The sequence below is a fragment of the Vipera berus genome (assembly GCF_964194415.1).
Source record: "Vipera berus genome assembly, chromosome: 2".
Classification (NCBI taxonomy): domain Eukaryota; kingdom Metazoa; phylum Chordata; class Lepidosauria; order Squamata; family Viperidae; genus Vipera; species Vipera berus.
In genome coordinates this window covers 268671544-268699403 of record NC_138203.1, presented here as the reverse complement: position 1 = coordinate 268699403, position 27860 = coordinate 268671544, and the positions used below count along the sequence as shown (strand labels likewise).

At 45.9% G+C, this 27860-nt stretch overlaps 1 protein-coding gene across 3 annotated transcripts in view; it reads left to right on the top strand.

Annotated features, from left to right (window-relative positions):
* Positions 1 to 27860, top strand: part of ABHD16A (abhydrolase domain containing 16A, phospholipase) — a 44979-nt gene that overhangs the window by 3657 nt on the left and 13462 nt on the right. For 2 of the 3 annotated variants that reach the window (XM_081319712.1, XM_081319711.1), the window contains exons 2-10: positions 7902 to 7958; positions 10111 to 10177; positions 15671 to 15757; positions 17058 to 17143; positions 17759 to 17832; positions 18872 to 18976; positions 20276 to 20390; positions 20995 to 21096; positions 23783 to 23846. In XM_081319712.1, the coding sequence (XP_081175838.1) occupies positions 7902 to 7958; positions 10111 to 10177; positions 15671 to 15757; positions 17058 to 17143; positions 17759 to 17832; positions 18872 to 18976; positions 20276 to 20390; positions 20995 to 21096; positions 23783 to 23846 (757 nt within the window). The remainder of the gene's footprint in view (positions 1 to 7901; positions 7959 to 10110; positions 10178 to 15670; positions 15758 to 17057; positions 17144 to 17758; positions 17833 to 18871; positions 18977 to 20275; positions 20391 to 20994; positions 21097 to 23782; positions 23847 to 27860) is intronic. The other variant, XM_081319713.1, reaches the window with a different exon arrangement.

Below are 27860 nucleotides of genomic sequence, written 5' to 3'. Positions count from 1 at the left end.
TTTGCACAGATGGAGGAGAAATTGGAGAAATTGGAGGAGAGAATGGAGGAGAGGATGGAACAGAAGCTCAAAGCGATGAGGGTAGACATCTTGACTTCAGTGTGTAAAGTGGCTCGGTGTGTGGAAGAATTGGAGGAAAAGCTAGAAGACTTGACTCAAAAGAATGCTATATTAGAAGCAAAAGTATTGGAGAATGAAAATAAAATGGAAAAGGAACTGTGTCTTGCTGAATATTTCCAGATGCAGTTTGCCATTAGAATTAGAGGCTTAAAGGAGAATACTAAGGAAGATCTAAAGCAGCTGGTTTCTGAGGCTTTTGAAATAGTGTTGAAACAGCCAGCATCTGAAATAAAAGGAGGCATGGACAAAGTGTTTCGTGTGAATTCATGGATTGCCAGACAGAGGAAGTTGCCTAGAGATGTGGTGGTATATTTTGCAAAAAGGGAAACTAGAGATGAAGTTATACAAGCTGCTTATGATACTAAAGTTATGATTGCTAATCAAGAAGTTTTGGTCTTAAAAGAAATTCCTCCAAAGATTCTAAGGAGAAGGAAGGATTTTACATTTCTTGTGCAAGAGCTCAAGCAACGAGATATAAGGTTCAGATGGGAGATCCCAGTGGGGTTGATGGTGACGCACGAAGGTAAAAAGTACCGTTTGGTTACTGTGATGCAAGCGCGTGATTTCTACAATAATGTTTTAAATGCAACGCCATTAACACTTTTGGAAGCTGGAAAGGGATCTGGAGAAGGAGTGCATCAAGAGGCCGAAGATGGTCAGATAGAAGACAACGGTGTTGGAGGAGATCAAGATACAACCTCGTTGGATGAATCTATAAAACAGAGGGTGACGCGTGCTGCTGCAAAACGATCCAAGAAGAGAAAGTAGCAGGAATCGCAGAAGTCTTTGGAACTTTTACGATATAGTCAAGTAGTCAAGTAGGGGAGGGGGGAAAAGATTTGGGTGTAGACGCAATATATTTCTATATTTGGTGGTTTTGTGGAAAGGGTGAGCTTTTTTGGATTAAAGTTCAAGTTTTGTTTGCAATTTTTTTTTTCTTTTTTGTTGTGTTTGGAATAATTATAGATGTGGTACTGGAAGAGGAACGGTCGATTACAGAAGAGTTGACTTTAAAGTTTTTTGATTTGGGATCCTTGGTTAATTTGGAAAATTATTTGTAAGAATGTTATATCATGGAATGGATAAAATGGATGGAGTTTATTTAGGATAAGTATAGGGTTGAGAAGGGTTTTTTTTTTCGTTTTCCTTTTTTTTGTTTTTAATATATGTTTAATACTATTAAGGTTTGTTTCATTCTATATAAGCTAGAGAGTGTCCTTTTCTTATTCTAGTTTTTTTTATATATATATATTTAATATTGTTAAGGTTTGTTTTATCCTATATAAGCTAGAGAGTGATGGATTTTAGAATTTATAGTTGTTAGTATATGGCTGCTTAGGTTTGCTTTTTTTTTATATATATATACCTTGTATTCAGCTCTGGGAAGTAGGGGGGGGAGGGGGGGAGGTAGGGGGGGGAGGAGGGAGGGGGGAGGAGGGGAGGTAGGGGGGGAGGAGGGAGGGGGAAGGGGGGTTTTTCAAGGGAAAATTGTATTTTAAAACTTTTCAATAAAAAAAAAAAATAAGAAAAACTGTTAAAATTAGCAGGAAGGAAAAGGTGATTTAAATCAAGTATGCTGTTGGTGTTTTGTTTATTTTATTGATTAATCAAATTTATAAAGCTGCGCATCTCCATAAGAGCTCACAAATAATTAAAAACAGTATACAAAGCAGAAAACCAATACAGCAAAAAAAAACCTGTATAAAATCAGGGGGGAAAAACATATAGCCCAGGTAGTCAACTCCATAACAGTCAATACAGCCACTGCTCTATCTTACTCCCAAGTTGTAATAATAATAGTTGGAAGGGATCTGGAGGTCATCTAGTCCAACCCCCTGCTCAGGCAGGAAACCCTATACCATTTCAGAAAATGGCTGTCCAGTCTCTTAAAAACTTCCAGTGTTGCAGCATTTACAACCTCTGGAGGCAGGTTGTTCCACTGATTAATTGTCCTCACTCTCAGGAAATTTCTCCTTAGTTCTAGGTTGCTTCTCTCCTTGATTAGTTTCCATCCGTTGCTTCTTATCCTGCCTTCAGGTGCTTTGGAGAATAGCTTGGCTCCCTCTTCTTTGTGGCAGCCCCTGAGATATTGGAACACAGCTATCATGTCTCCCCTCGTCTCTCTCTTCATTAAACTTGACATACCCAATTCCAGCAGCCGTTCTTTATATGTTTTAACCTCCAGTCCCCTAATCATCTTTGTTGCTTTTCTCCGAATCTTTCTAGAGACTCAACATCTTTTATACATCATGGTGACCAAAACTGGATGCAGTATTCCAAGTGTGGCCTTACCAAGGCATTGTAAAGTGGTATTAACACTTCACGTGATCTTGATTCTATCCCACGCCTGTTGGCAAAAACCATGTTTTTAAGGCTTTATTTCTCCTAAACCAGGTGACTGCATGTGAATTGGGCTTCAGTTACCATCATCTCTTAACTGAAGCATTGAGATTTATGGTCTGTTTTTTTGCGGGAGGGAGTCATGAGGTTCGGAACGACTAGATGAATTCTACACAGCAGCTAATTGATTTATTACAACAAAGCTGTAAGACCAGGAATCAGGAATGAAAGGGCAGCTCAGCAAATGATGATAACTTTATAACTTTATTGTCACTTTGAATGTACACCAATCAGCATACATCAAAATGAAATTTCGTTGCATACAGCTCTCAAAGGGTCATATACTCCTTGTTCGGGCCCGTTCAAATTTCACATTGTCCATTTTAGTCTCTAGGGAGTGAACGATGGCAAACAGGACAGATGGAAATGGGGCTCCATGTGGATTAGCCCTCAAGTTAGCTTGTATTCTGACAACCTCGCCTTCTTTCCTTTTTCTGATCCTGACTCTTCCACCCTTTCCTTAAAGAGGCCTTGCTTCTTTTTGCCCCTGGAGCACGCTGCTGCCACCGCCGCCACCAACTCCTCCAAAAGCCTCTCTCTCTTCCTCTGGGCCTGCCGACAGCCTCATCCAGTTCCTTCGCTCCATAAGCTCCAGGTCCTCTCCTCCTCTTCCTCCTCTGGAAACAGCCCTGATTTGCAGTAGAATCCATCACTAGGCCAGCAGTCAGATCTTGCTGCTGGTAGAACAAATTCAAACAGCGCCAACGACTTTTAACGGTCTCACCAACAGTTCCAAAACAACTAGAAACTCGCCAGGCCAGCAAAGATTTTCGCTCGTATGTCGTATGTTACCTTGCAACACAAGATTTTCTTGAGATAAAACCGTTCCATCAAAGTAGGCAACCTCTTGGCTTCTTAGATGTGGTTACGGTAGTAGGTCTAATTGAAGTAATCCCTGGTTATCAACCTTGGTAGTTTGAGAGCTAGAGTTGGACCATTTTGCCAAGTCTTGATTTATTGTAGAGTAGAGTTGTGGGACGCGGTGGCTCAGTGGGTTAGGGCGCTGAGCTTGTCGATCAGAAGGTCGGCAGTTTGGCGGGTCAAATCCCGAGTGCCGCGTAACAGAGTGTTCCAGCTTCTGCCAACCTAGCAGTTCGAAAGCATGTAAAAGTACAAGTAGAAAAATAGGGACTACGGTGGGAAGGTAACAGCGTTCCGTGCGCCTTTGGCGTCTAGTCATGCCAGCCACATGACCACGGAGACGTCCTCGGACAAGCGCTGGCTCTTCGGCTTTGAAACGGAGATGAGCACCGGCCCCTAGAGTCGCAAACGACTAGCACGCCTGTGCGGGGGAACCTTTACCTTTAGAGTAGGGTAGAGTGGGGTAGGGTAGAATAGAATAGAATAGAATAGAATAGAATAGAATAGAATAGAATAGAATAGAATAGAATAGAATAGAATAGAATAGAATAGAATAGAATAGAATAGAATAGAATAGAACCGGACCTTGGAGGTCTTCTAGTCCAACCCCCTGCCCAATCAGGAGAACCTATACCATCTCAGGTAACTGTCCAGTCTCTTCTTGAAAATCTCCAGTGATGGAGCGCCCACGATTTCTGTGGGTAAGTTGTTCCATTGGTTGATTGTCCTCACGGTCAGGAAGTTTCTCCTTAATTCCAGGTTGCTTCTCTCTTCGTTCAGTTTCCAACCATTGTTTCTCGTCCTGCCCTCTGGTGCTCCGGTGAACAACCTGACCCCCTCTGCTTTGTGGCAGCCCCTCAGATACTGGAACACTGCTATCATCTCTCCTCTATTTCTTCTTTTTGTTAGACTGGGCAAACCCAAGTCCCGCAGCCGTTCTTTGTACGTTTTGGTATCCAGGCCTTTGAGTTTATCAAGGAAGGTTATTTTATTTCCAGCGTTGTTGGTTTTTATTTCCCTTTTGTTCCTGTATTGAGTAAGCTCAGAACCCTGACCCTTCTCAGCAACACAAAACAGAATAAAATACCAAATTTTGCTTCCTGTAGGTTCTGCGCCTTGGCATGTCAGACTTTTTATCTGTTGAGAACCAAATATATACTCAGAAAGAAAGGCTGATTGATGAGTTAGGAAGAAAAAAAACTGTAGCTTAAGCACAGAGGTTCCAATGTCATTCTGTAATTTCATGGTAAGGATTGTGGGGGTAAAATAATCTTTCTCTGAAGCCTTCAAGAGCTACTGATCACTAGATGTGTGGGCGGGTTGGTTGGGAGTTATCCTTCTATGATTGTGAAAACATTTGCAAGTTGGGAATTGAGCAGCTGCAAAGTCCCAAGGACCGGTAGTCCTTGACTTACAACAGTTCATTTACTGACCCAGGTTGAAACAGCGCTGAAAAAAGTGACTTGTGATCGTTTTTCACACTTAGCTAGCATATAGATAGTCCCCAACTTGCAACCTTTTGTTTAGTGACCATTCAGAGTTACTGTTTTTCACACTTAAACAACCGTTGCAGTGTCCCCCATGGTCCCGTGATCAAAATTCAAGACGCTTGGCAACTGGCTCATACTTAATGACGGTTGCAGTGTCCCCAGGGGGGGTCATGTGATCCCCTTTTGCAACCTTCTGACCAGCAAAGTCATCGGGGAAGCCAGTTAACTGTCGTGTTGCCAACTTAACAACTGCAGTGATTCACTTAAGAACTGTGGCAAGCAAGGTTGCAGAACGGGGCAAAACTCATTTAATCAATGTCTCACTTAGCAACAGAAACATTGGACTCAGTTGCGGTTGTGAGTTGAGGATTGCCTATATTTAACAAGCACCAGGCTCAGACAATCGGAGATATCCCCAGTGCACACAGTAAATCATCCTAGAAATATTCTCCAGAGCATATCCTGGAGTCAGAGGTTCAAATGTTATTTTCTCCAAAGACCTTGCAAGTCCCTGATCTCTGTTACCAATGTTATAACTATAATAAAAGACCTGCGCTTGACCTCTAGGTGTTTTTTTTTTTACATTGGTCTTTTAATTACATGGAAACAGAGTCACATAGCAGAAAAAGCATACGATTTAGAAAACTGGAAATGTTTCTTCTCGTTTCCTTCCCAGATCTTCTGAGTATTAAAATCCCAGATTTTTCAAGCCAAAATGGGAAGTCTGGAAAATGCATCAAGCGGTTGGAAAATTATCACCTAAACCAGGGGTCTGCAACCTTGACAACTTTTAAGACTTGTGGACTTCAACTCCCAGAATTCCTCAGCCAGCTGAAGTCCACAAGTCTTAAAGTTGTCAGGGTTGCAGACCCCTGATCTAAACCATCTATTGTTCAACAGGATGATACACACAAGATAAGGTGAAAGTGTAATGTTGTAGGGAAAGTCTAAAGTCGTACTCGTGTCTTAATTTTTCCTCCAAGGAACAAAGGACAAGGTGCCTGAAATTACTGCACATAATTTCAAAAATAGTGCTTTGCAAACCTTTTGACACTAGTGCAAGAAACGCATACTCATCTGCTAGGATCACCGTATGCTACCGTCATTCAGGCAGACAAAGCTTGCATGTGGATTGCACATGGCTTTAGGAATTATTTATTTATTTATTTATTTATTTATTTATTTATTTATTTATTAAATTTATATACCGCCCTGTTCCCGTAGGACTCGGGGCGGTTTACAAGGAAAATTAAAAGCATATACAGGCAGTCTTTGATCCTAAAATGAAAGGATGTCTGAATCGCAGAATAAGGTATGGGTATGATGACGCAGTGGCTCAGTGGGTTAGGACGCTGAGTTTGTCGATCAGAAGATCGGCAGTTTGGCGGGTCGAATCCCGAGTGCCGCCTAACAGAGTGAGCGCCTGTTACTCGTCCCAGCTTCTGCCAACCTAGCAGTTCAAAAGCACGTAAAAATGCAAGTAGAAAAATAGGGACCACTACGGTGGGAAGGTAACAGCATTCCGTGCGCCTTTGGCGTCTAGTCATGCCGGCCACATGACCACGGAGACGTCCTCGGAACAAGCGCTGGCTCTTCGGCTTTGAAACGGAGATGAGCACCGGCCCCTAGAGTCGGAAACGACTAGCACGCATGTGTGGGGGAACCTTTACCTTTACCTATGATTTTAGACTTACCCTACAACATTCATTTTCACCTATCTTGTGTGTATCGTCCTGTTGAACAATGGATGGTTTAGATATTTTTCCAACCTCTTGAAGCATTGGGCATATACTTTCCAGACTAGTAAAACAGGAACAGGTTATTCCCCCCCACCAATAGCTTAACAGGGAGCCCGCTTTTCATTTTTTGCTTCCTTTTTTCCCCTCTGAAGGTTGCAGAGTCTGGTGATCTACCAGCTCCACAGGGGATAAAGTGAAAAGCTCATTTGTTGCTCATTTGTGGTCTTTCTGCATTTTGGAGAAGATTTTAAGATGCAAAATATTTGTCTGCGACACCATGATCTGGGGATTACCCAGGAGCCAGAAAAATTGGGGGGTGGGGAGGGAATGATAGTTCTGGAACATACAGATGGAAATATAAAGCAAGAGACATAAATTGCACAGAATTGGGTAGAAGTTGAATTAGAACTACAGGTAGTCTCTACTTACAAGAGTTCATTTAATGACCGTTCAGAGTTACAACAGCATAGAAAACAGGAACTTAACGACCATTTTTCACCCAACTGTTGCAGCATCTCCATGGTCATGTGATCAAAATTCAGATGCTTGGAAACTGACTCATACTTACAACCGTTGCTGCCTTCGAAGATCATGTGATTCCCCTTTTGCAACCTTTTGCCGAGCAAAATCAGTGAGGAAGCCATATTCACTTAACAGCTGGGTTGCTAACTTAACAACTGCAGTGATTCACTTAACAACTGTGCCAAGAAAGGTCGTTAAATGGGGCAAAATTCCCTTAACAAATATCTCACTTAGCAACAGAAATGTTGGACTCAATTGTCTTAAGTTGAGGACTACCTGCGCAGGTAGATCTCTCATTGATTTGTAGGATTTTTGACTTCCAATTGCTTTAACAGTAGCAATTTGGGGCGCTAACATGGAAATCGATTTCCATAGTAATATAGATCCAGGTTTGTGTTAGTGGATATGATTAACCCCAGCCTGTGGCACATAGGACTCAATAGCTATCCCCTCTTCCCCATATATTACCAATATTCCTTGGGTTTCAAAGAGTAAATCTCAGCCCACTATAAGCACATGCCAACCTCCGAAATACAAAATTAAGAACTAGCCATTTTGTGTAAATTGCTGCAGGCCATGTAACTAACAGTGTTAGTCCAAATCTCTTATGTTTCTGCAAATAGCTAAACTGCCTTAGAAAGGTTTTCGAGAACATTGCTACTTATACAGTAGATGCAAATCCAGTGGTTCATTGACCACTATAAAATTGGTAAGTTGGTTGGCAACTTGAAACCCTAGCTCAGTAAAATGTCTTTGTTTCTTTCAACAGGAATCGTATTACCAGCCGCGGACCCTTGAAAAACATGCAGATAGCATCCTTGCGCTGGTGAGTGTCTCCTCCATTTCATTTTGGGAAGAGGGAGGGGAAAAAAAACCGCACAGTCTAGAGCAGGGGTAGGCAACCTTGGCTCTTTTATGACTCGTGGACTTCAACTCCCAGAATTCCTGAGCCAGCATGGCTCAGCTTGGAAACCTCTCCCTTTCCTCTCAGCAGGGCTGGCTCAGGAATTCTGGGAGTTGAAGTCCACGAGTCATAAAAGAGCCAAGGTTGCCTACCCCTGCTCTAGAGTGATTGGAACACATTTGTGTTTCTGCAAGTCACGTTCAGGACTGGTCTTCCTCAAAAGGAGAAAAAGGCCTTGTTTTCTTTGGCATCCTTTTTCCCTGTATGGAATAGCAATAGCACTTAGACTTATATATACTGCTTCACAGTGCTTTACAGGCCCTCTCTAAGTGGCCTACAGAGCAGCGTATTGCCTCCCCCAACAATCCGGGTCCTCATTTTACTGACCTCGGAAGGATGGAAGGCCGAGTCAGCCTTGAGCTGGTCAGGATTGAACTGCTGACAGTGAGCGGAATTAGCCTGCAATACTGCATTCTAACCACTGCTCCACCAATAACACAAATACTCCTTGGCTTGTGATCACAATTTAGCCCAAATTTTCCGTTTGCTCAGCAAGGCAGTTTTTAAGTGAGTTTTGCCCCATTTTACAGCCTCTCTTGCCACAATTGTTAAGTGAATCGCTGCAGTTGTTAAGTTAGAACGTGGTTGTTCAGTGAATCTGGCTTCCCCATTGATTTTGTTTGTCAGAAGGTTGCAAAAGGGGATCACATGATCCTGGGACACTGCAGCCATCATAACTACACGCCAGTTGCCAAGCGTCTTGAGTTTTGATCACATGACCGTGGGGATGCTGCAATGGTCACTTTTTTCAGTGCCATTGTAACTTTGTATGGTCACTAAATGAATGGTTGTTAGTCAGGGACCACCTGTATAGCATATCAGAGAATGATACTTTAACTATTTCGTGTCAGACCCTTCCTCCGGGCTCTACACTTCTGTGCAGGTTTTACAGCTGTTAAGCCTTCAAATGACCTCTATCATCCTTGGGTTAGAATGATAGCATCTTCTCTTAGATCTCATTTGTAGCTGACTAGATGGTGAAATCATTAAATGCTTTAGTCTCCTTAAGGGAGCCATTGGACTGTATATTATATGAGATGCTTTGAATGTCTGCTGCCCCTTTTGTTTTGTTCTTTGTATTTATTTATTTGAGAGCCAGTTTGGTCTAGTGCAGGGGTAGGCAACTTTGGCTCTTTTATGACTCGTGGACTTCAACTCCCAGAATTCCTGAGCCAGCTATGTTGGCTCAGGAATTCTGGGAGTTGAAGTCCAGGAGTCATAAAATTTAATTTAATTTAATTTATTAATATTTCTATACCGCCCTTCTCCCGAAGGACTCAGGGCGGTGTACAGGGCATAAAAGAGCCAAGGTTGCCTACCCCTGGTCTAGTGGTTAAGGCACCCGGCTAGAAACCAGGTGAGAATCAGTTCTAGTCCCACCTGAGGCGTGAAAGGCAGCTGGGTGACTTTGGGCCATTCGCTTTCTTTCAGCCCAGCCCAGCCTACCTCACAGGATTGTTGTTCTGGAGAAAAGAGGAGGAGGAGGAGGAGGAGGAGGAGGAAAGAGCATTATGTATTTTTGCCGCCTGGTTTATAAAAATAATAAAGGTGGGCTAAATTAAAAAAAAAAATAGGGGGCTTCTATTATGAAACAGGGACTGCATTGAGTTCTGCCACCGTATTCTGCAGGGGAGTGAAGGAGAGCCGACGTCCGTTCCAGAGAGATCCGCTTTCTACCCCTTGGAATATTGCCTGCTTTATTTAGGGAAGCTGTTGAAGAGAAGCCAGGACTCATTAGGAGCACAATGAAAGCATGTTTACTCACAATACAGTCCCTGGTGGTTTTTCAGGAGTAGCTATGGGTACACCTTCTCTGAGCAATATCGTTCTTTCCAGCCTCGGTTCCCTGTTGGTTGCAGCCACTCTGCTTTCTGTAGCCTTCTCGGCTCTGTTTCTGCTGCTTGCCACCCAGCTCGTCTCTCGGGGCACACAAGCACACCCCGGCTTTGCAAAGATTCTTGGAAACGTTGGTTCTCTGTGTAACTCACCCCCTCCCTTTGCTCTGTCCTTGCAGGCTTCCGTGCTGTGGTCCATTTCCTATTACTCCTCCCCGCTCGCTGTGTTTTACCTGTACAGAAAAGGTATGGGCTGCTGGTCCTGTGTGATTCCTTTGGGTGTTCAGAGGCTGCCTCTCTGCTCCATAGCTGTAGGTTGGTTATCCTTTGGGTGCTCTGCTCCCCTTCAGGAGGGGGTCAGGGGTCACATCTGGTGGCCACTGCAGGTCATCCAGTCGGGGGCTGCTGTTCTGGACAGGCTTTGTGACTTGGAAACGATGCTGGGAGACACACAGCCTCATGGTCCTGTATTCAGGTAGCCCTCGGCTTACAGCCACAGTTGAGCCCAACGTTTTTGTTGCTAAGCGAGTCATCAGTTAAGTGAGTTTTGCCCCATTTTACGCCCTCCCTGCCCACAGTTCTTGAGAGAATCGCTGCAGTTATTACGTTAAGTAGCACAGCCGTTAAGGGAATCTGGCTTCCCCATTGAGTTTGCTTGTCAAAATGTTGCGAAAGGATTGCATCTCTCTCTCTCTCTCTCTATCTCTCTCTCTCTCTCTCTCTCTCTCTCTCTCTCTCACACACACACACACACACACACACACACACACACCGGGAGACCGCGACCATCATAAATATACTGCTCAAAAAAATAAAGGGAACCCTTAAACAACACAATGTACTGTATTTAATAGTAGGATGTCTTATTTTGTGTTCCCTTTATTTTTTTGAGCAGTATATAAGCCACTTGCCAAGTGACCGTGGGCATGCTGCAACGGTTGTTCAGTATGGAAAACTTTGAAAAATGGCCACTAAACGAAAAGTTGCAAGTTAAGCATTACCTGTATATTATCTATGCTGCCAGAAGTCACCCATTAAGTCACCCGGCATTTGCAGGCCGATTTAAGAAAGATGTCTGATACCTTGGACCTCTGCCACCCATCAGGGAAGGCAGGAGAGGATTGCATCATCATGGCCTGAGATGGGTGGATCAAGCAGTCTCTGGACCAGGGGATGCTTTGAATGAAGTTCTGCTAACTCATCGCTGCCTTGATTGCCGGTTCTTTGCTTTGGCTTTGCCTCAAGGCCACGATTGATGGGCGGGATGCCTACTTGGCTATCCCCAAACCTTCTCCCAGAGCTCTTCCTAAATTACACCAGAATGGAAAAAAATGAGAAACATGGGGAAACACTCCCTTAAAGAGATCATGCTTTCTTTATCAAGCTCAGCTCCGAGTTCCATGTAGTTTCCTTGGCAAATAATACTGCTTTGCCACTGCCTTCTTCCAGGATGGTTTTTCAGCTTCTCTGAGGATTTCCTTGTGGTCTCCTGTCCAAGTACTAACAAGGCCGGACCCTGATGGGCTTTTCAAAACCAGCCGGGATCAGCTCAGTTCTGCCACTTAGCTGTGTTTTGATTTGTGCTGAGATACCTCAAATTAAATGTAATAAGGTAGATTTCCTAGCTTCTGCTGCCCCCCCTTTTTTTGGCGGGGGGGGGCCCTCTGGAGCATCACTCAGATTAAAAAAAATATCATCTTTGGCCCAAAACAGAAGGCACCATCCTACAACACAATGGCTTCTCGGCCATTGGACTTTTTTTTTTACAAAAGGTGCCTTTCCTTTCAGAACACAGAGAATTTAGGCTGAGCTGATTCTTAATTTGGAAACCGAGAGAACGGCTCTTTGAGATAAGATTTGCAAAACGGAGCACCTTCATCACAGGAAACAAGACCCTAATTTCCGTTATATTTCCTTTCCTTTATATTTTTCAAAGGTAGATGTGTATGGGGGCCTCTTGCCTTTTCCTAGAAAGTTCTTTCAGATGACCAGGCAGCTGTAATTCAATGGCAAGCAAAAGCCTCACCGTGAGGATTGGGTAGTGAATGTCACAGAGCATGTACGTGCCTTGAAAATGTTTATTCAGAACTCCTATTTTATCACAAAAATCTGCCAATATTACCAGACACACATTTTAGCGGGATACGTGGAATATCTTGATCCACCACTTAGCCAATATCTTGTAACACAGCTAGTCCTCAACTTACGACAACAGTTGGAACAGTCAGAATTTCCATGGCTAAGCAAGGGAACCGGAAAGTGAGTTGTGCCCAGTTTTATGATCTTTTCCCTCATGGTTGTTAAGTGAATCGCTGCAATCATTAAGTGAATCTGTCTTGCCCCCTTGACTTTGTCAAAAGCCAGCTGGAAAGGCTGCAAATGGTGATTACATGACCCTAGGACGCTGCAACCATCATAAATACAGGCGGGTTGCCAAGCACTAATTTTGATCGTGTAACCTTGGGGATGCTGCGACAGTCATAAATGCGAGAACTGGCTGTAAGTCACTTTTTTCAGTGCCTTGTAACTTCCAGTGGTCATTAAATGAATGGTTGTAAGTCAAGGACTACCCGAATAGAAAAGAATTCTTTAATGGCCAAGTGTGAATGGGCACACAAGAAATTTGTCTCCAGTGCATAAGCTCTCAGTGTACATAGGAACAACAGAGTGATAGGTCACCGATCATAAATCATGGTTACTTTCATTAATCATAGGATACAAACAACAAGTGATAAATCATAAGATACCAATAGGAGAAGGTAGTAGGGAAGATGAGAAGGATAATAGCAGTAGTGCCTACTACAGGGATAAATACCTTTAGGCCTAAGACAGTGGTGTAGGAATTAAGCATTCAGCAGAGGGAAAGAACTATCTGTACTTAGAAACTACTACAGTAAATAAGTAAATGAACCATTATTGCTGGCATGTGTTAGTTATTTTTAATGCCTCCCAAGGCAGTGTAAAATCAGATAAAATCAACACATCATATACAGCCAAAACTAAAGCAAGATCTTTTGGGGTGGGTGGGGGGATGGGGGAGAAAGCATGCAGATTATTATGGTCCATTGAATCAACTCTGATTCTTTATGACTTGCAAGAAGTCCCTGCTGTTTTCTTAGCAACATTTTTTCAGAGGTTTTGCTTTCTTCTTCCTAGAATTGAGAGAGGGGGAACTGGCCCAAAGTCACTCAGCCGGCTGGCTTTCATGCCCAGGGCAGGACTGGAACTCACAGTATTCTGGATTCTAATCCAGCGCCTTTAACCGCTCTGCCAAACTAGCTTGCTTTTTACTTTGGTAAAGGTAAAAGGTAAAGGTTCCCCCGCACATGCGTGCTAGTCGTTTCCGACTCTAGGGGCCGGTGCTCATCTCCGTTTCAAAGCCGAAGAGAGCCAGCGCTTGTCCGAGGACGTCTCCATGGTCATGTGGCCGGCATGACTAGACACCAAAGGCGCACAGAACGCTGTTACCTTCCCACCATAGAGGTCCCTATTTTTCTACTTGCATTTTTACGTGCTTTCGAACTGCTAGGTTGGCAGGAGCTGGGACGCGTAACAGGCGCTCACTCTGTTGCGCGGCACTCGGGATTCGACCCGCCAAACTGCCGACCTTCTGATCGACAAGCTCAGCGTCCAAAAACCACCATAGAAATGGGCAAAGAACTGAAAGACCAAAGAGGGAGAAAATATACAAACCGTAACTCCAAAAACATAACCAAGGGTCAGACGTCAAACCCAACTTACAGGAGCGGAATTCCTCTGGGCGAAATCAGGAGAAATCCAAGCTCTGAGATTTTTTCAAGAAGAAAGTTGGGAATTCAAAACAGAAGAATTCACTGGCCCCGTGAAAAGTCACTCTTCCACAGATTAGACGTCAGGCAGGTTTTCTTTTCAGGTAGCTATTTGTCATAGTTTGATACATGAAGGTAGAACAGAGGTTTGTCACAAGTCTCAGGAAGGCGGGAAAAAGCGTGCGCCTGAGGGGTCCTTGACGCTCTCTCAGCTTGGTGGTTTTCTTGCAGACGTTTCATTAGCCAAACTAGGTAACGTCATCGTTGGCAGTAGGGAGTGGGGGGGTTGGCTTTTCACTATCAGTGATGATGTCACCTAGTTTGGGTAATGAAACCCTTTCAAGAAAACAACCAAGCTCAGAGAGCAACAAGGACCCCTTCATTTCAACCCTGAGATACGTATTCTCCTTTATTGGTAGAAACTTTTCTCCAAGGTATGTGGGCCTCTGAAACGTTGCCCTTTGAATTGTCTCAGAAACAAAATGGATCCCTACAAAAGGGGTAGAATAATAGCGTATAATAGAGATATCGTTCCCAGTTCCAATCAGTAGTGTAACATCCATCTCTCGTCCTCAGACATAACCAACGTACACGTTGCTTAGGTAGGGCTCTCTCAATCCAGCGGCCAGGTCTGAGGTTCAGTTAGCCATAACCACAATTTGAGTCCACAATTTCCATTGCTAAGTGAGACAGTGGTTAAATGAGCTTTGCCCCATTTTACGAACCTTCTTGCCACATTTGTTAAGCGAATCGCTGCAGTTGTTAAGTTAGCTGCACGGTGGTTAAGTGGATCAGGCTTCCCCATTGACTTGTCAGAAGGTCACAAAAGGTGATCACCGGACCCCAGGACGCTGCAACCGTCATAAATATGAGGCAGTTGCCAAGCATCCGACTTTTGATCACATGATCATGGGAATTCTGCAACAGAACATTAAGCATTATTATTATTATTAATAATTTTATTTGTATACCGCCCTTCTCCCGAAGGACTCAGGGCGGTGAACAGGGCAGTACATGTTAAAAGACAAAATACAAAAATTAAAAGAGATTAAACAAAATGCCCACAACTCTTAGAATAGGTTACAACACATTAAAAGTAATAAAACCCAACCCCATTCCATCAGGCCAGGCCAGCTTGTTCGAAGAGATAAGTCTTTAGATCTCGCCGGAAGGAGCGCAGGTATGAAGAACGATCACAAGGTCAGTTTTTTCAGAGTCATTCTAACTTTGAATGGTCACAAAATGCATGGTTGTAACTCAAGGACTACCCGTATCAGCTTACAATGATAAAAGACACTCCAAAAATACTTGTGTTTCTAAAGATGGATATACAAGATATGTAGCTTCATCATTAGTGGTGTTCTTTTTTTATTTTTTATGGAAAGCTCATTTGACACAGACTTCTCAGTGGTGTCACCTTTGATTGTCTTTAATTCCTCATCTTAACGGCTAGGTTAAATCATTCCTTTAACTGCAAATTAGCAAATACATTCTGCGGTTTTTGCAACATCAAAATCATCTTCCGCCTGGTTTCTTTACGGAACGGGATTGTAACATATAGGTGGATTGATGGGTAACGATTTTACGGAACGGGATTGTAACATACAGGTGGATTGATGGGTAACGATTTTCCTCTTAAAGATGTGAATGCTATTTTGAAGTGTATTCCAAAATGGTAGAGTTGGACCATTTTTTAGGATGAGGAATAGCCAAGAAAGTTATATATTGCATTTTATCTTAGCTCGCTGAAAGTACATTTCATTCACCTCAGTTCTCATCCGGCTGGCTGGAAAGTCATAGAGTTGCCATCCTAGAACATCCAGAGGGCAGATTAGGGAAGTCAGTAATCAACCCCTCTCTTCCTGTTTAACAAAAAAAAATTGCATTCTTAACCTTTGATGTGTCAACTGCTCATTCTGAACTCCTTCCCTATCTTCTCCTTTCTTTCCAGGGTATTTAACCATGCCGAAAGTTGTTGCTATTTCTCACTATGCCGGGACCATGCTACTACTCTTGGCTGGGATTGCCTGTCTAAGAGGTGTGCTTTGAGGGGTCTGGGTGGTGGATGGTGGGTCTGTGACTTCAGGAAGCCATACTTTGACTAGGTTTAGAAATAAGAGATTTCTGTGCTTATTCAGTTCTAACTTCTCTTCATGGTAATAATACAGGTAGTTCGTGACTTACAATCATATTCGGGAAGAGAATTTTAATCACTAAGTGATGCAGTCATTAAGCCAAACATCATGGGAGCAGACCTGATTTTACAACCATTTTTTACCATGGTCTTTAGGCGAATCCCATGTTCATTAAGTGAATCTGTCTTCTCCAATTGACTTTGTTGTTGGAGGTTGGCTGGAAAAGTTGCGAAATGCGATCACATAACTGCAAGACGCTGCTACAGTCATAAAGAGCCTTGGTGGAGCAGTGGGCTAATGCCTCCTTAAGTAACACCAGCTGCCTGCAATTAGTGCAGGTTCGCATCCCACCAGGCTCAAGGTTGACTCAGCCTTCCATCCTTCCGAGGTAGGTAAAATGAGGACCCAGATTGTTGGGGGCAATTAAGCTGACTTTGTAATAATGCCGCTTGGGGGAGGTGTGAAAGCCCTAATAAGCAGGCTTATACATAGAATGAAGGCTACTGCTAAGTTTGTAAGCCGCCCTGAGTCTTCGGAGAAGGGCGGGATATAAATGGAATTAAAATAAAAATAAAATAAAAAATAAATGTGAGCCGCTTGGCAATCGCCCAAATTGTGACAGGACCACAGGGGTGGTGTGACGACAGCTGTACCTTTTGAGGAGGGGTCATGAGTTACTTTATCCGAACCATTGTTAATCAAGTTGTCATAAATCAAGGACTGCCTGTAAAAGCAAGCCCGGGAGAAGCTTCTGTTCTAAACCTCAGCAGTGAAGGGAAGGGGAGAGATAACACAACTCTCTGGTGCAATAAATCAGGAAGCGAGGCGACCTGTTCAAATGGCAACAGGTTTAACGCTCTCTACAAGAATCTGAACTGCTAACCGTCAAAGCAAATTGGCCGCAAATAAGAGCCAATGGAATTTCAAGGTGGGCTGGACTTAGATCTCTTGTGGGCACGAAGGGACTCGAGACTGATGATGCATTTGACCCCTCTCTCAGCCTCAGCCTGGTCATCTCTACTACATCACTAGAGACAACATTGATAGAAATAATAATAGTTGTGGTTGTTATGAGGATTGAAGGGTTGAGGAGGGATTCAAAGGGAAATGAAGTAGCACCACATGGGTCTCCTGGGTGGGAACCCTGAGCAAAATGGTGCATTTAGGGCCTCAGTCACTGAAAGGGTTCCGGCTTCTTTTCAGGCATCGGACGCTGGACGAACCCTCAGTACATCCATTTCATTACTGTCCTTGAAGATGCTCACCGGTATGGCACACCTGAACACAAGGTAAGAGGAGCTGTGGTTACGTGTTATTCGTGTCGTGTATGAAACTATTAGGGACGCGGTGGCTCAGTGGGTTAGGACGCTGAGCTTGTCGATCAGAAGGTCGGCAGTTTGGCGGGTCGAATCCCGAGTGCCGCATAACAGAGTGAGCGTCTGTTACTCGTCCCAGCTTCTGCCAACCTAGCAGTTCGAAAGCACGTAAAAATGCAAGTAGCAAAATAGGGACCACTACTGTGGGAAGGTAACAGCGTTCCGTGCGCCTTTGGCGTCTAGTCATGCTGGCCACATGACCACGAAGACGTCCTCGGACAAGCGCTGGCTCTTCGGCTTTGAAACGGAGATGAGCACCGGCCCCTAGAGTTGGCGGCTCCCAGTTTTTCCTTTTGTGAGGGAACCGGTTCCAAGTGGCTCTTTCACTGTTTCAGGTTGCTGACCCCTGGTCTAGTTCATTGAGAAGGTTCTCTGAACCTAGAAAGGGGAACTGTCCAAGCAGTCTAAACAAGGAAGGTTATTTTGTGACCGTCCGCGATAAAGAAGGGTACTGACTTCAGAGGTTGCATTAATCTCATACCACATGTTCTTTCTCATCCTTTTCTCTTTTCTGATTATGCCTCACAGAAGAAACTTGCCGGCTACAATTTTGACTTCAGGAGCTGGCCTGTAGACTTTCGGTGGGACGAGTTCACGAGTCGGTGAGTTGACAGCGGGGAATAATTCTGTTCTGTCCTTCATTTTTGGTTGTCTCCTCTCCTTTCAAGTAGTGACAGAAAACTTGGCTGGGGTTGACAAAATGTATTATAGGGTGACAAATGTGAATTGAATGGAAAAATGCAGAGGAAAGTTGGCTGTTGCAGACATTGTATGTTTGTATGCATAGAGTAGGTAGGGATTTACATATTAGCTAATCCTTCCTTCCTGACTCCTTGCCTTCTCCATCTCTTTTTTTTTTCCTTCTTTCCTTCCTTCCTGCTTCCCTGCCTTCTCCAACTCTTTTTTTCCTTCTTCCTGCCTGCCTCCCTGCCTTCTCCATCTTTTCTTTCTTTCTTTCTTTCTTTCTTTCTTTCTTTCTTTCTTTCTTTCTTTCTTTCTTTCTTTCTTTCTTTCTTTCTTTCTTTCTTTCTTTCTTTCTTTCTTGCCTGCCTGCCTGCCTGCCTGCCTTCTCCATCTCTTTTCCTTCTTTGCTTCCTTCCTTCCTGCCTCTCTGCCTTCTCCCTCTCTTCTTTTCCTTCTTTCCTTTTTCTTTCTTTCCTTCCTTCCTTCCTTCCTTCCTTCCTTCCTTCCTTCCTTCTTCCCTGCCTTCATCTCTTTTTTTTTTCCTTCCTGCCCGCCTCTCTGCCTTCTCCCTCTCTTCTTTTCCTTCTTTCCTTTTTCTTTCTTTCCTTCCTTCCTTCCTTCCTTCCTTCCTTCCTTCTTCCCTGCCTTCATCTCTTTTTTTTTTCCTTCCTGCCCGCCTCTCTGCCTTCTCTCTCTCTTCTTTTCTTTCCTTCCTTCTATGGCTGCCTAACTTTTTTGTGCTATATCTGGCCATTTGTTATAAATTTTGCATCAGCCAATATGTACTCCCTCTGGATGATATATATGCCATTCTTTATTCTCCCAGTGTTCTCAGCAATCCCTGGACAATGCACTCAGTGATCTGGCTTTCATGTGCTTTCTCTGTTGGTCTTGAAAGAAAATACACACAATCTTTCCCCTTGGGAGTTGAATTAAACAGTTTGGTCATACTTGCAGGTCAGATTCAAGGAATGTCTCCTTGTTGCAGTCAGAACCAAAGCATCGAAGTGCAGTCAATGGTTTTCTCCATGCGATCAAGAAGCTTCCCTGCCAAATTGCCAGGTATATGTCTTGTCTTGCTCCTGTTTTAGGCTTTGCAAAGCAGGTTAAACAGGGCTGAGGACACAAGGAAATTATATAATTTAAGGCAGATATCAAAGACTATTTGAACTGATGGACATCTTCACAATGTAATCAATGACAAGGGATAATGAGCAGGTGCATCAGTTATGCTTTATAAAAGCCAAAGAACTTGGAGAGGAATTCTTTTCATGCTTATAGAGGAGATGATGGAGTATTAGTTACTGCTCTGCATTATTCGTTGACTTCATTGGGACTGGGGAAGCTTTATTTCTCCAGTGAAGCTCCGAAAATTGTGAGCTGACTCAAACTGAGTTGCAAAAGAAGCTGTCCAGTTTCATTTAAGTCTTACAAATAATGCACTGAACATAGCAAACATTATACAATCAAGGGAATATTGTGATTATTCAGAGATGTCCAAGATAACCACCGTTATAACATGATATGTATGTACCTGCATTGCTCCCTACTACTTTCAAAAACAAGAATGCTTAGTTTAAAAATGAGGCAGGTTTGCCTTTGCTGCGAAGTCCTGATAAATTGATCTCTTTGGAAAATTATTGTGAGCTGTGGAATAAGAAGAGAATTAGAACGGAACGGAACAGAACAGAACAACAGAACAGAACAACAGAACAGAACAGAACAGAACAGAATAGAATAGAATAGAATAGAATTCTTTATTGGCTAAGTATGATTGTACAGTCAAGGAATTTGTCTCTGGTGCATAAGCTCTCAGTGTACATACAAGCAACAAGTGATAAATCATGATCATAATCATAACATAAATTCATCATAAATCATAAGATACATATATCACAGGATACTCTACAATCAATCAACATAAACCATAATAGGGTACAAAATAAAAGCAATCTGTCAAGAGATCTTCATAGCTTGACACCAACATAAATCATGAGATACAAACAACAAAGTTATAGTCATAAGAAGCTAAGGAAATAGGCAATAGAAACGATGAGAAAGATAATAGTAATACAGCCCTACTAGGTAGTTTGACATCCCAGAGCATAAGACTTTGGGTTGTTTAGCAGAGTGGTGGCATGGGGGAAACAACTGTCTTTGTGTCTGGTTATTTTGGCGTGTAGTTCCCTACAGTATTGTCTTGAGGGAAGAAGTTGAAACAGTTTACGTTTCACAGGATGTGAAGGTTAAATGATTTGAGGTTTTCTGTGAGGTTATGGAACTCCTAGAATAAACTTTGGCAGGGAGATTGCACAGTGCTGAGACTCCAGTCCTTCATTTTCCCCATGTATTTGTTGATAGCTTTATAGTGGCACATACCTTCGGACGGCGTATGCTCTACCCAGGCTCTGTCTACCTGTTGCAGAAGGCTCTGATGCCCATGTTACTTCAAGGACAGGCTCGGCTGGTGGAGGAAGTGAGTAAATATCAACTAGGAATTTAGGAATCTCAATTCCCAGACTTCTTTCCAGGCAATGTCTCATCCAAACGCAGGTAGTCCTCGATTTAATAACCATTTGTTTATTGACCATTTGAAGTTACAACAGCACTGAAAAAAGTGACTTATGACCATTTTTCACAATGACAGCCGTTGCAGCATTTCCCTCCCTTCCCCCCCCCCCCCCGGTCACATAGACAAAATTCAGGTGCTTAGTAATTTATGAAGGTTGCGGTGTCGGATAGCCATGCGATCCCCGTTTGTGGCCTTCTGACAAGCAAAGCCAATGGGGAAGCCAGATTCATTTTACAACCGTGTCACTAATTTAACCGCTGCAGTGATTCACTTAACAACTGCGGTAAGAAAGGTTGCGAAATGGGGCAAAACTCACTGAAGAACTATCTGGCAAGAGAAATGTTGGGCTCCGTTGTGGTCATAAGTCGAGGACTACCTGTGCAAAAATTAGAAATTAGTTTTTCCTGATTTGTTCCCCCCTATATGCTCCATCCTGTCTCTTTGGGAAGCTTAAAAGAAAGGCAGATGTTACTTCAACCCCAAATCAAGGTTGCCCTTCTCTTTGCAGTACAATGGAAGACGAGCAAAGTTGGCGGCTTGTGACGGAAACGAAATCGACACCATGTTCGTAGATCGAAGGGACACTTTGGAGCCTCAAGGCCGGAAACTAGTGAGTTGACACCAAGTCGTGGTTTAATTCACAAAAACTTTATTGATAAATCCGCCTTAGTTTCTCTCCCACTCGTACTTCACAGTAAGAATGTACCAAAGTTACTAAGCTGCTAAGGAAAGACTTCTATTTCCCCTCACTGACATCAAAATCAAATGGCCTTCAAAGCAGGAACTATTCTTGATCTGTCTTTTATCATCCCATCGGCTCACCGATGTGGGAAAATGCTTGGTTGCCTATATTCATAAATTGTTACTTAATATGGTTGCTTCTTGGAGAAGCTGATCACCTCTGCAATTGTGTGGGAAAGTCACTTGCTTTGCTTTGCTTGAGGCGCCTCATGTTTCCACTTTGAAATTTTCCTCAGCAGCCGGGCAACAGATATCCCTGCCTAATAAACACTGGCAAAATCTAGGTTCAAGCTGTCCTACACTTAGAAGTTGGGCAGGACTTGCTATCAATCTGACTTTCTGTCTGAATACCAGTAAGCTACACTTTACCCTGTCTGAGATGCCTCGTAGAGTTGCCGTGGGGAGTATGCCCCTGAAAGATTGCTTATTTATTTATTTAAAGCATGCATATAGCCACTCATCTTCCCACCAATTCTGGGAGGCTCCCAGTAAGACATTAAAACAACATATAAAATCGTATCATCATAAAATTCAACAGAATAACCAGAGTTGGAAGGGACCTTGGAGGTCTTCTAGTCCCGGGGTCTCCAACCTTGGCCACTTTTAAGACTTGTGGACTTCAGCTCTCAGAATTCCTCAGCCAGCCATGCTGAGAATTGAAGTCCACAAGTCTTAAAAGTAGCCAAGGATTGGAGACCTCTGTCCTAGTCCAAACCAAACCCATGCTCAGTTGGAAGAGACTTAGAGGCTTGCTAGTCCAACCCCCTGCTCAGGCAGGAAACACTAAACAGATTAAAACATTAAAAACAACACTAACCTGGTGCCAAGGCAAACTTCTAATGCACAGTCATCTGACCTTCTCTCAGCGCTTGGGAGGGAAAGCCAGGCCTTCAAAGCTTTACAGAAACCTAGGAGGGTAGAGGCCTGCCCAACTTCAGTGGACAGATTGTTCCATAGGGTTGCTCAATCGCTCAGCGTTCTTGAGAAATCAGGGTAGCGTGCAAATCTAATCAAGTAACAACTGTAGGGAGTTGTGCAAATTAAGTTGATGTTTCCTGGCAGGATAATTTGCGCTCCAGGGCGTCCTGCTGCTGTTGTGGTGAAGGCAAGGCAATCGTCTTCTCAAAGCAGGATCATCTCATCAGCCCTAGGCAACATGGCCACTTTTGGCTGTCCCTGGACAGCAGGGAAGACATTTAATACCTGTAGCCTTTGACTTACAGTAGTTTGTTTAGTGACCGTTCAGAAGTTACGGTAGCACTGAAAAAAGTGATTTATGACCATTTTTCCCCCACACTTAATAACCATTGCAGTATCCCTAGGGTCACGTGATCAAAATTCAGAGGCTTGGCAACTGACTCGTCTTTATGATGATGGTTGCAGTGTCCTGGAATCCTGCGATCACTTTTTGTGACCTTCTGACCAGCAAAGTCAATGGGAAAGCCAGATTAACCGCCGTGTTACTAACAACTGCAGTGGCTCACTTAACAACCGTGGCGATAAGTGGGGCAAAATTTATTTAATAAACTCTCTTACTTAGCATCAGAAATTTTGGGTCCAATTGTGGTTACATGTCAAGGACTACCTGCACCAGAAAACTGCAGTGCCTCTCAAAGGAACACTCAGGTTTCCTAACTGCAATGGCATCCTGTGCTATAGAAAGGTGCTGTAAAGCTTCATAGAGTAGAGGCCGCCAGGTGTTCCACATTTGGGGCACAATTGCCTCCTTTTGAGTAAGAAAAACCTTCCTTTGCATTTGCGGGAAATTTTAAGGTGTCAACTCAAGATCTAGGACCACTGAATGGTGTAAGGCAGACATGTCAAACACAAGGCCCGGGGGCTGGATCCGGCCCGCGAAGTGGTTTCATGTGGCCCGCGAAGCCATCCTGGAAACAGTGAGGGAACGGCCCCCACTGCCTTGGCCCTGGCCCAGAGACCCTCCTTCTGCCAGAGACCCTCAGATCTGTCCCACTCCTGCCCAGGCCCCCATAGGCACCCTTGATGCGAACGATGTAGAGCTGGCCACGCCCACCCAGTAGGCCATATGCACTCTAGCCACGCCCACCCGGTAGGCCACGCCCACCCTGGCCATACCCACCCGGCCCCCTGAGGGCAACCGTAATGCTGATGCGGCCCTCAGTGAAATTGAGTTTGACACCCCTGGTGTAAGGCATTAAGAGACCAAATGAAATGCACAAGATGATTTTATTTTATTTTCTTAAGTAATTCTTTGTTGCCAAACAAAAGCACCCATTGTTTTGTAGATAACTCAACCAAAAATAAACCTATTTGGGGTGGGTGATGGTTGCTCTGTATCTTTCCTGGAGAGATTGGTTGATCTTATTCCCAGGTCCTACAACTGTTTCTCTTAAGGATGATTCCCATCAATATCCCAGTTTTTAGCACTATTTGGGTAGATCCAGCTACTTATTAAGCACAGGATGTTCATAGGCAGGAAGTAGGTGAAAACCTCCTGAATGCTGACTGGTTGCACAGTACATTTCCTGTTGTTTGCATTGCTGGCATGATAAGGTTCCTATTTTTGTTCTTTTCAGGTGATTTGCTGTGAAGGAAATGCAGGCTTCTATGAAGTAGGCTGTATCTCTACTCCTTTGGATGGTATGGTCCATCTCCCTCCATTGCATTATTTTCAAGGAAAAGGACATTTAGATGAATTAATTCGCTATTGATAACAGATTAACCTATCTATTAAGTGTATTTTATGTCCTGGAATTGAATTAAACCAATTAAATTAAATTCTCCTAAAACGATTGCAAGAAAAACTGAAATTCTAAAACATTTCTGGGATTGAGCCAAATTGTGGGATATGTTTTCCATTCATATCCTGCACTAGAATGTAGAAGAGATTTTCTCTGCTAGTTTCTTTTAAATTGCTGGATTTCTTCCCTTCTAGCCTAGTCTGGTGTTAGACTGTCCAGCAGACAATCTCCCTTCATTTTGCACTTACAAAATCCATTTTTAATCTGGAAAAGCGGATGGTGTCTGGATGGCGTCTTAGAAGCAGGGCTATGAAAATTAAGTCACTGGGAGACATCACCCCCAGCCAGAGAAGCAGTTCGGTTGCTTCAGAGCTTTAATTACCATGTTTCCCGGAAAATAAGATCCAACCGGAAAATACCGTATATACTTGAGTATAAGCCGAATTTTTCAGCCCACTTTTTGGGCTGAAAAATTCCACTTCGGCTTATACTCCAGTCAACAAAAAAAACTTACCGAGGACTTGTGCGCGGCCGAGGCTTTGGTGCTTCCGGGATCGCCCGCACCTCTCCCAAGCCACCGCCGTCCGAGACCTGCCGAAGTTTGGGGAGGTTTGGGGAGGTGCGCGCGCACCTCCCCAAACTCCGCGCCTTGCCTGCCTGCTTCTTTCCGCAGCGGAAAGAAGCAGGCAGGCAGGGCGCGGAGGAACGGAGACTTGCCGACGTTTGGGGAGGTTTGGGCGCCTCCCCAAACCTCGGCAGGTCTCCGTTCCTCCGCGCAGACCTGCCGACGTTTGGGGAGGTTTGGGCGCCTCCCCAAACCTCCCCAAACCTCGGCAGGTCTCCGTTCCTCCTGCCGACCTTTGGGGAGGTTTGGGCGCCTCCCCAAACCTCCCCAAACCTCGGCAGGTCTCCGTTCCTCCTGCCGACCTTTGGGGAGGTTTGGGCGCCTCCCCAAACCTCGGCAGGTCTCCGTTCCTCCGCGCAGACCTGCCGACGTTTGGGAAGGTTTGGGCGCCTCCCCAAACCTCCCCAGGTCTCCGTTCCTGTTTGGGGAGGTTTGGGCGCCTCCCCAAACCTCCCCAAACCTCGGCAGGTCTCCGTTCTTCCTGCCGACCTTTGGGGAGGTTTGGGCGCCTCCCCAAACCTCGGCAGGTCTCCGTTCCTGTTTGGGGAGGTTTGGGCGCCTCCCCAAACCTCCCCAAACCTCGGCAGGTCTCCGTTCCTCCGCGCAGACCTGCCGACGTTTGGGGAGGTTTGGGCGCCTCCCCAAACCTCCCCAAACCTCGGCAGGTCTCCGTTCCTGTTTGGGGAGGTTTGGGCGCCTCCCCAAACCTCGGCAGGTCTCCGTTCCTCCGCGCAGACCTGCCGACCTTTGGGGAGGTTTGGGCGCCTCCCCAAACGTCCCCAAACCTCGGCAGGTCTCCGTTCCTGTTTGGGGAGGTTTGGGCGCCTCCCCAAACCTCCCCAAACCTCGGCAGGTCTCCGTTCCTCCGCGCAGACCTGCCGACGTTTGGGCGCCTCCCCAAACCTCCCCAAACCTCGGCAGGTCTCCGTTCCTGTTTGGGGAGGTTTGGGCGCCTCCCCAAACCTCCCCAAACCTCGGCAGGTCTCCGTTCCTCCGCGCAGACCTGCCGACCTTTGGGGAGGTTTGGGCGCCTCCCCAAACGTCCCCAAACCTCGGCAGGTCTCCGTTCCTGTTTGGGGAGGTTTGGGCGCCTCCCCAAACCTCCCCAAACCTCGGCAGGTCTCCGTTCCTCCGCGCAGACCTGCCGACGTTTGGGGAGGTTTGGGCGCCTCCCCAAACGTCCCCAAACCTCGGCAGGTCTCCGTTCCTGTTTGGGGAGGTTTGGGCGCCTCCCCAAACCTCGGCAGGTCTCCGTTCCTCCGCGCAGACCTGCCGACCTTTGGGGAGGTTTGGGCGCCTCCCCAAACGTCCCCAAACCTCGGCAGGTCTCCGTTCCTGTTTGGGGAGGTTTGGGCGCCTCCCCAAACCTCCCCAAACCTCGGCAGGTCTCCGTTCCTCCGCGCAGACCTGCCGACGTTTGGGGAGGTTTGGGCGCCTCCCCAAACCTCCCCAAACCTCGGCAGGTCTCCGTTCCTCCGCGCAGACCTGCCGACCTTTGGGGAGGTTTGGGCGCCTCCCCAAACCTCCCCAAACCTCGGCAGGTCTCCGTTCTTCCTGCCGACCTTTGGGGAGGTTTGGGCGCCTCCCCAAACCTCCCCAAACCTCGGCAGGTCTGCGCGGAGGAACGGAGACCTGCCGAGGTTTGGGGAGGTTTGGGGAGGCGCCCAAACCTCCCCAAACAGGAACGGAGACCTGCCGAGGTTTGGGGAGGTTTGGGGAGGCGCCCAAACCTCCCCAAAGGTCGGCAGGTCTGCGCGGAGGAACGGAGACCTGCCGAGGTTTGGGGAGGCGCCCAAACCTCCCCAAAGGTCGGCAGGAGGAACGGAGACCTGCCGAGGTTTGGGGAGGTTTGGGGAGGCGCCCAAACCTCCCCAAAGGTCGGCAGGAGGAACGGAGACCTGCCGAGGTTTGGGGAGGTGCCCAAACCTCCCCAAAGGTCGGCAGGAGGAACGGAGACCTGCCGAGGTTTGGGGAGGTTTGGGGAGGCGCCCAAACCTCCCCAAAGGTCGGCAGGAGGAACGGAGACCTGCTGACGTTTGGGGAGGTTTGGGGAGGCGCCCAAACCTCCCCAAAGGTCGGCAGGAGGAACGGAGACCTGCCGAGGTTTGGGGAGGTTTGGGGAGGCGCCCAAACCTCCCCAAAGGTCGGCAGGTCTGCGCGGAGGAACGGAGACCTGCAGAGGTTTGGGGAGGTTTGGGGAGGCGCCCAAACCTCCCCAAAGGTCGGCAGGAGGAACGGAGACCTGCCGAGGTTTGGGGAGGTTTGGGGAGGCGCCCAAACCTCCCCAAAGGTCGGCAGGAGGAACGGAGACCTGCCGAGGTTTGGGGAGGCGCCCAAACCTCCCCAAAGGTCGGCAGGAGGAACGGAGACCTGCCGAGGTTTGGGGAGGTTTGGGGAGGAGCCCAAACCTCCCCAAAGGTCGGCAGGAGGAACAGAGACCTGCCGAGGTTTGGGGAGGTTTGGGGAGGCGCCCAAACCTCCCCAAAGGTCGGCAGGAGGAACGGAGACCTGGGGAGGTTTGGGGAGGCGCCCAAACCTCCCCAAAGGTCGGCAGGTCTGCGCGGAGGAACGGAGACCTGCAGAGGTTTGGGGAGGTTTGGGGAGGCGCCCAAACCTCCCCAAAGGTCGGCAGGAGGAACGGAGACCTGCCGAGGTTTGGGGAGGTTTGGGGAGGCGCCCAAACCTCCCCAAAGGTCGGCAGGAGGAACGGAGACCTGCCGAGGTTTGGGGAGGCGCCCAAACCTCCCCAAAGGTCGGCAGGTCTGCGCGGAGGAACGGAGACCTGCCGAGGTTTGGGGAGGTTTGGGGAGGCGCCCAAACCTCCCCAAAGGTCGGCAGGAGGAACGGAGACCTGCCGAGGTTTGGGGAGGTTTGGGGAGGCGCCCAAACCTCCCCAAAGGTCGGCAGGAGGAACGGAGACCTGCCGAGGTTTGGGGAGGCGCCCAAACCTCCCCAAAGGTCGGCAGGAGGAACGGAGACCTGCCGACGAGCCGCGGCCACACAGGGTATTCCTGTGTATTCAGGCTTGCAAAATGGCGGATCGAGCCTCTGCTGGCGGCAGAGGCTTGCAGAACGGCGGATCGGCTTATACTCGAGTCAATAACTTTTTCCAGTTTTTGGGGGTGAAATTGGGGGTCTCGGCTTATACTCGAGTCGGCTTATACTCAAGTATATACGGTAAGCTCTAGTGTCAACGCTGCTAACATCGAATGTTATTGCTTGACAAGAGATGAAGAAGTAGCTATTTCATATGTTAAACTTGCGTATTCCTTTAAGACTTGTGTATTG